This window comes from Chrysochloris asiatica, unplaced genomic scaffold (assembly GCF_000296735.1).
Source record: "Chrysochloris asiatica unplaced genomic scaffold, ChrAsi1.0 scaffold00324, whole genome shotgun sequence".
NCBI lineage: Eukaryota > Metazoa > Chordata > Mammalia > Afrosoricida > Chrysochloridae > Chrysochloris > Chrysochloris asiatica.
Window position 1 is genome coordinate 1,711,619 of NW_006408842.1, and position 7,903 is coordinate 1,719,521.

Consider the following 7,903-nt stretch of genomic DNA (forward strand, 5'->3'; position numbering starts at 1 on the left):
TTTCTCCCGCGGAGCGGCTGGTAGTTTCGAACCGCTGACCTTAAGGTTCGCAGCCCGATTCGTAACCACTATGCTACCAGAGCTCCTTGAAGATAGATCATGAAATGTTCTTTTTGATCGAATGTGATGCACTCTTCAGTTTGTTTTTTCCAGCACAGTAAATCATATGATTGTCAGATTCATAATGGCCAGCACTAATCTATTTCAACTCACAGATGCCTAGGCTATTGATCTTTATTAATTCCATTTCATTTTGGATAATTTCCAATTTTCCTAGCTTTATACTTCATACATTCCGTGTTCCATTTACTAATGGATGTTTACAGCTGTTTCTCCTTATTTTGTGTTGCGCCTCATCAGCAAATTAAGGTCCAGAGAAAGCTTTACTCTATTAGCATCATCATGGTCAACTTTAAGGAGGCAGCTTTCCCCTAGTCATATATTTAAGTGTCTTTCAACTTGGGATATCTTCCAAAAGATCTGACAATACTCTGGTGCTATTTTTGGAATCCTCTGTGAGTTAAAGCAATGGACTGCAAAGTCAGTTTGAACCTCAAGGTGGGCAGTTCAAGCTCACCAGCTGCACCTTGGAAACTCTGTACAGAGTCACTATGGGTCAGAACTGATTCGATGGCACTTAACAACAACAACAATTCATAGTGTTCCACCTTTTAGCACTATATCTGGCAATGTTCTGCTGCTGGTCATAAGGTTTTTAGTGGCTAAACAATCAGAGGTAGTCCATCGCTCCTTCCTAGTCTGTTTTAGTCTAGGTGAAACCTGTCCACCATGGATGACCCTGCTGGTATTTAAAATACCAGTGGCATTGCTTCCAACATCACAGCAACATGCAAGGCAAGCCATCACAGTACCATAAACTGACAGATGAGTTGTGGAAGCTGCAGGTGGCACTACTTTATTCAGGCCTTTATAGTATACTTCAATCTCTGTGAGCCATCTGCCTTTTTCCCCAGGCACAGATGACTGTTACACAGAGAATTTGTTGGTAAGGGAGATGCAACTACGTCATGTAAGATTTGATTAAATTTTCCAGTTCTCATACAAACATTCACCTTAGTCCCAGTAGACATTGCATACCATACCCCTTGAGTCTAATGTTGTTGTTGTTAGGTGCCATCAAGTCAGTACTGACTCATAGTGACCCTATGCATAACACAGTGAAACACTGATCAGTCCTGGCCAACTTCACAATTGTTGCCATGCTTGAGTCCATTGATACTGCCACTTTGCCAAACCATCTCGCTGGGGGTCTTCCTCTTTTTCTCTGACCCTCCACCTTACCAAACATGATATTCTTCTCCAATGACTGATCCCTCCTGACAATATGTCCAAAGTATGAGAGACGAAGTTTGGCCATCATGGCCTCCAAGGAGTACTCTGGTTGCACTCCTTCCAACACAGATGTGTTTTTTCTTTTGACAGTCCATGGTACTTCCAATATTCTCCTCCAACACCATATCTGAAAAGCATCTGTTTTTCTACAGTCTCCCTTATTCACTGTCCAGCTTTCGCATGCATATGAGGTTATTGAAAATACCATGGCTTGTCAGGCGCACCTTAGTCTTCAAGCTGACATCTTTGCTCTTCAACACTTTGAAAAGTTTTTGTGCAGCAGATTTGCCTAATGAATACATAATTTGATTTCTTGACTGCTGCTTCCCTGAGTGTTGATGGTTGATCCAAGAAGAATGAAGTCCTTGAGTCTAACCGTAAACACCTCTAATTATTTATTGACTGATTTTGGTATTACATACAGTACATTGGGTTCCTGTGTCCAGGAGTCCCAGGAAAGTCTGGGCTATTTTACCCATACATGTGCATATGGTCTTGGGGTCCCTTGTTTGGGGTTGAACCAGAAGATCCTGATCCCCTTGTCAATTCTGATCTTGATCAGGAAGCTGAGCCTCTGCTCCCAGTGCTCCCAGATGGCTAGAGTGAATAGAATGAACTTGCTTGGGCCTCTTTAGCATTGGGGGATCAGCAGAAATTTCTCTTGATCCACTCTGCCTCCTGTAGTTCTGTATTAGAACCTTTATATCATCTTCATCGATGTCTATTATACTTACCCCACATCTCAGTACCATCTAGAAAGCTCTATCGTACTGGGTGCATCCTGCCTCAATTGCTTCTCCCTCATTTTAGGTAGCCAATGTCTAAGTTGCCTGTCCCTATCAACCCTATATACAGAGAGGATAGGCTTGATCTTTGATGTGAAGGTTCCTTCCCTCTCAGTTGGTATTTTGAGCAACTACATCCATAAGCATAGGTAAAGTTCATCAAATTATAATTTGCATTCATTTCCTTTATCAAAAATTATTTTATTTATCTTCCTCTACTAGAGTTCTGATCATCAAGCCATCAAGGCTAGGTCGAATGAGTATTATCTACAACTTTGGGTGTTCTTGTACATTTCCCCTCACTTCATATCAGCTGGATGCTTCACTCTCAGCTCTAGCCCTCTGTGGCTATGTCCCTAACCATGGGCTCAGGAGTCCCCAGGTCTTATGACACTTCAGACCAACCAGCCCTTCCTCTTCTCTTTCTCATCTCCAGGTCGACAGGAGTCTATGGAATGTGGTCAACCTCAGCCCATATCTTAATTGTTGCCTTTCCCCCTCTTCTACTTACCAGCTGACCACCTTCCATCTTCTTTTGATGTTTTCTACATCGTTCAGTATTTTGCCTATTTTGTTGTTGTTGTTAAGAATAGAATCCTTCAATATAGCAACTTGAGGCTTTAATTTTTCCTTCAAGTTTTTCATCTTGAGAAATGCTGAATTTGTTCTTCCCTTTTGGTTTTCTAACTCCAAGTCTTTGCACATTTCATTATAATACTTGATTTTGTCTTCTGAGCTGATCTTTGAAATTTTCTGTTCAACTCTTTTACCTCCTTATTTCTTCCTTTTGATTTAACATATCTACACTAGAGAGCAAGTTTCAGAGTCTCTTATGACATCCATTTTGGTCTTTTCCTATTGTCTTCTTAATGACTTTTTGCTGTCTTCCTGCCTGATATTCTTGATGTCATCCCACAACTCTTCTAGTCTTTGATCATTAGTGTCTAATGCATCAAATCTGTTCTTCATGATCTCTAAATTCAAGTAGGATATGTTCAAGGTCATATTTTGGCTCTCCTGGACTTTTTTATTTTCTTCAGCCTCAGCATGAACTTGCAAATAAGCAACTGTTAGTCATTTCCACAGTCTGCCCCTGGCCTTATTTTGGCTGATGATATGGAGCATTTCCATCATTTCTTTCCACAGATGTAGTCAGTTTGATTTCTGTGTATTCCATCTGGTGAGGTCCATGTGTATAGTCAACTTTTATGTTGTTTAAAAAGGTATTTGCAATGAAGAAGTCATGTGATCTCCAGCATCATTTCTATCACCAAGGCCCTATTTTCCAACTACTGATCCTTCCTCTTTGTTTCCTACCTTTGCATTCTAATCACCAGTAGTTAGCCATACATCTTGAGTGCATGTTTGATCAATATCAGGCTGAAAAAGTTGGTAGAATTCTTCAATTTCCTCCTCACTGGCTTTAGTGGTTAGTATGCAAATGTGAATAATAGTGGTATTAACTGGTCTTCCTTGCAGACGTATGAATATTACCCTATCACAGACAGAGTTATACTTGGAAATAGATCTTGAAATGTTCTCTTTGATAATGAATGAGACACCATTCCTCTTCAAGTTGTCATTCCTGGTAATGACAAAGTAAATCATATGATTGTCAGATTCAAAATGGCCAATAGAAGTCCACTTAAGCTCACTAATGCATAGAATAACAATGGTTATGTGTTCCATTTCATTTTTGACAACTTTCAATTTTCCTAGATTCATACTTAGTGCATCCCATGGTCCAATTATAAACGGATGTTTACGGATGTTTCTCCTTGTTTTGTGTGTGCCCTTAAGCAAACAAGGTCCCAAAAGCTTTACTCCATTCATGCCATCAGTGTCAACTGTACTGTGAAAAGGCAGCTCTTCCCCAGTCATATTTGTAATGTCTTCAACCTGAGGGGCTTATCTTCTAGCACTATATCTGACAATATTCTGATGCTCTTCATCATGTTTTAATATTCAGTATTCTGGTGCTGCCTGAAAGTGTTCTGCTGCTATCCATAAGGTTTTCAATGGGTAAGCATTCAGAAGTAGTTTGCTTTCTCCTTCGTCCTACTGTTTCTTAGCCTGGAAGAACATCTGAAACCTACTCACCATGTATGTACCCTACAGGTACCCAATGGCATAGTTTAAAATACCAATGGCATAGCTTCCAGCATATTCTTCCATTTTATCCTGGTTGACATGGACAAAAACCAAATCCTGATTCCATTTCACCCTATCTGGTGCCCACAGGTCACAGCAAACCAAGGTCCCAGCACACCAGGAAATGGATGATTTGTGTCCCACTGAGGTTTCTGGAGAAAGTGAAGAAGACAGTACAGCCAAGGAGGAGGAGGAGACAGTCGTAGGGCCCATGTTTCTTCCCAAAGACAAATTAGCCCAGTCCCAGAAGAAAATTACAGTGCTGATTAAGGAAAAAATGGTATGACAAACAAAAATCTCATTGGGTTTTTATTTTGATTCACAAATAATGTCCATGATTGAAGAAGCTCCACCTTAGCTGCAGATTGAAGTGCATGAAGTAATGATGGGAGTGATTATGTGCCACTGAATTGGTTTTGACTCATATTGACCCTGTGTAGGGTTTTCAAGGCTGTAAATCTTTATGAGAGCAGAAAGCCTAATGTTTGTCCCATGGAACAGTTGGTAGATTTGAACTGCTGACCTTGCAGTTAGCAGCCCAGCTTGTAATCCACTATGCTACCAGGGCTCCTTCCCCGAAGCAGCTGTTGTTGTTAAGTGTTGTCGACTCTATTCCAATTCGACCCTGTATAGGGTTTACAAGGAGCAGCTGGTGAGCTTGAACCACCAACCTTGCAGTTCAAATGACTTTGCAGTCTGACGTATTAGCCCACAGCACCTAACCAGGACTCCTCCCTGAAGTAGTAGAAGAAGCTATTTGCCTTTGTTGTACAGTGGGAGAATACAAAGCAAAGCATAGGTAGAAGTCAAACCATCCGCCTTGAGGTCCCACACATGCTTCACTGGCATTCCTCCTTGGAGTGCTCTGCAGCTAGCTTTATGCTCAGAAATAGTTTTTGGGTCTTCCTTCTGTTTGATTCTTCTTGTTGTTAAGTACCGTGGAGTCAGTTCCAACTCATAGTGACCCTGTACAGGGTTTCTGAGGCTGCAAATCTTTATGGGAGTAGAAAGCCTCATCTTTCTCCCGCAGAACTGCTGGTAGTTTCAAACTGCCAACCTTGAGGTTAGCAGCCCGATTCATAACCACTACGCTACCAGAGCCTTTCAATAAAAAAAAAATAACATATACATATATACCCCCTCTTGAAAGATTTTGTTACTCAATACATTTTGAGTAACTACATCTAGAGCCATCCTGTGTTTGCATTCCTTTCTGTGTCTGATTTACCGTTTTGTAAGATTCAACTAAGAAGGGATCTTGAGGCAGGGGACTGAGAACAAGGGTATCCAGGTAGAGATTGGGGCCCCGGCTTAATAAGGATACAGGAAAGATACCTGTGGTTACAGCGGAAGAGTGAACTAACCAAAGGGCTAGAAACTGGTGTTAGCTGCAGAGGTTGGAGAGTCCCAGCATGCTTCTCTAGGAGTGAGTCGAACTTGGGAACTAGGAACTCAGAACAAAAGTATAAGCAAGAGTATTCAAAATCCAAGAGTCAGACAGCACAGTACCTCCCCTCAAGACTTTGGACGCCCCCAATCCAATGATTTTGTATTTCATGGTATGGTGCTGCATCTTCTAAATAGAATTTAGTTGTTACTCTGGTCATTAAAAATTTGTATGAACTAGTGGCTTTGAAAACATCGCAGGAAATGTCACTTTAACATGGCTTGCTTCCATCTATTTGAGCAGGTAGCAGGTTAGGTGGGAGGATAGGGGTCATGAGGGAGCAATGCTTGGACCCACGCTAGGCACTACTGTCCCTGCACCACTCTTAAGGTTACATTTAGATAGCACTTAACAAGTTCAGATTACTTGGATGCTGACTCATTTTTCTCTTCACAATAATTCTATGAGTTACGATACGATAGATTTCTAAATCTCCAAAAATGAAGCTAAGGCTCAGGGTGATCTTTCCGACAGCAATATATCTGTAAACATTTGAACCAGGGCTGAAAGTCCAGACTTTTGATTCCTTGACATGATTGTTTTTGCCTCAGCAAGAAATAAATGTATGGCTGTGCCTATTGGTGCAGCCAGCAGAAGACTGTTTTTTGTTTTTTGTTTTTAAGCTTTTATTGTGAATTTAGTGATCATTTTCATGGGAGAACATCAGTTTTGCACTAATCCTGTCATATTTTGTTTCATTACAATGATTACAATCCGTTAACAACATGTGATATGCAAATAATACAACCAGAGGGCACAGTCAGCCTGGTGAACTGGACAAAATTTGCAGTAAGATCTCTTTACCCTGAGCAGGGAAACTACTCCTCTCCCTCTTGAAATACTCGATGGAGCACTCCAGAGGAAGCAGTTAATGTGCTGTTTATGGAAGCAGTGTTGGAATGGTTTTATGGTGACCATGATGTCCATCCAATGAGCATGCTCCTTACACAGGTCATGGTAGATATGGTAATCAAGGGAACCCTTTCTGCATGGGCATTCCAGGTAACCTTACTATGAACCAAAGCAACAATCCAAGAAGCCATGTCAAATTTTTGGCAAAACTTCCCTGAATGGGTTGTTATTGTTTGTTTGTTCGTTGCTTTTTTTCTTTTTTAAGTTTTTATTGTGAATTGAATGATAGTTTACATGAGAGAACATCAGTTTTACACTCATCATTTCATTGCAATGATTACAATCTCCTCTGTGCATCATTATTCAAAAGTATTTGCTTCCATCCCTTCTGTTTTTGTTTTGTTTTGTTTTTTATGTACACAAAAACACTCAGAATTATACAATAATATAAACAACCAAAGAGCACATTCTGCAAGCCTGCCTCCTGGCCACCAGCATACATCCTTTCTCTTTCCATGAGTGTAGAGTCCTCAATTGCTCTATCTCTCCATGTCATCATCTTTGCCTCCATCTCCAGTGTTGCTGCTTCTCTGGTTAGGGTCCCACATTCCTTTCATGCTCCTCTCCCTTAATGGTCCTAGGGTTTTCTGTTCCTGGAATTTAAGATTAACTACTCTTCCCTTTATGTTACAAAACTTCTACTTTTACAGTAGTGACCATTGCAATTAGTCATGATAAAAATTACTGACTATTGAATCAAAAGATTGCTATCAGAGGTGGGACATTCCCACTAGAAAGGATAAGCAGACCAGCCTGGAACAGCTAGAGCAACAGAAGATCTATCTTCAAAGAAAGATCATCAGGAAAAACCCCAAACAAAAATGGCAGTAGGATTGGCTACTACAGAATAAGTAAGTTGTTTGCCAGGAAGCCATCAAGGCAAGCAATCAAGTCCCTTCAGGACAAACCCCCTCTAAGACTGAAACTCAAAGGGAACACATTAGCAGGCATGTAAGCTTTCTGGCAACCACATTGATCTACTGATGAGTGGAATAGGGTGAGAGGCAGCAATGAAAAAATGGGCTGAGTTCAACCACAATCCATAGACTCCCGTTGACCTGGAGATGAAAGAGAGAAGAAGAAGGGCTGGTTGGTCCAAAGAGTGGTAAGACCTGGGGACACCTGAGCCCATAGAAAAGGACATAGCCACAGAGGGCTAAAGGTGAGAGTGAAGCATCCAGCTGATACGAAGGGAGGGGAGACACATAAGAACACCCAAAGTTGCAGATAGTACCCGTCTGACCTAGGATCAATG

At 41.1% G+C, this 7,903-nt stretch overlaps 1 protein-coding gene across 1 annotated transcript in view; it reads left to right on the plus strand.

Moving 5' to 3' along the window:
* Positions 1–7,903, plus strand: part of TTC23L (tetratricopeptide repeat domain 23-like) — a 50,380-nt gene that overhangs the window by 4,886 nt on the left and 37,591 nt on the right. Inside the window, exon 2 of the mRNA XM_006875392.1 lies at positions 4,380–4,569. Coding sequence (XP_006875454.1) covers positions 4,380–4,569 — 190 coding nt within the window. The remainder of the gene's footprint in view (positions 1–4,379; positions 4,570–7,903) is intronic.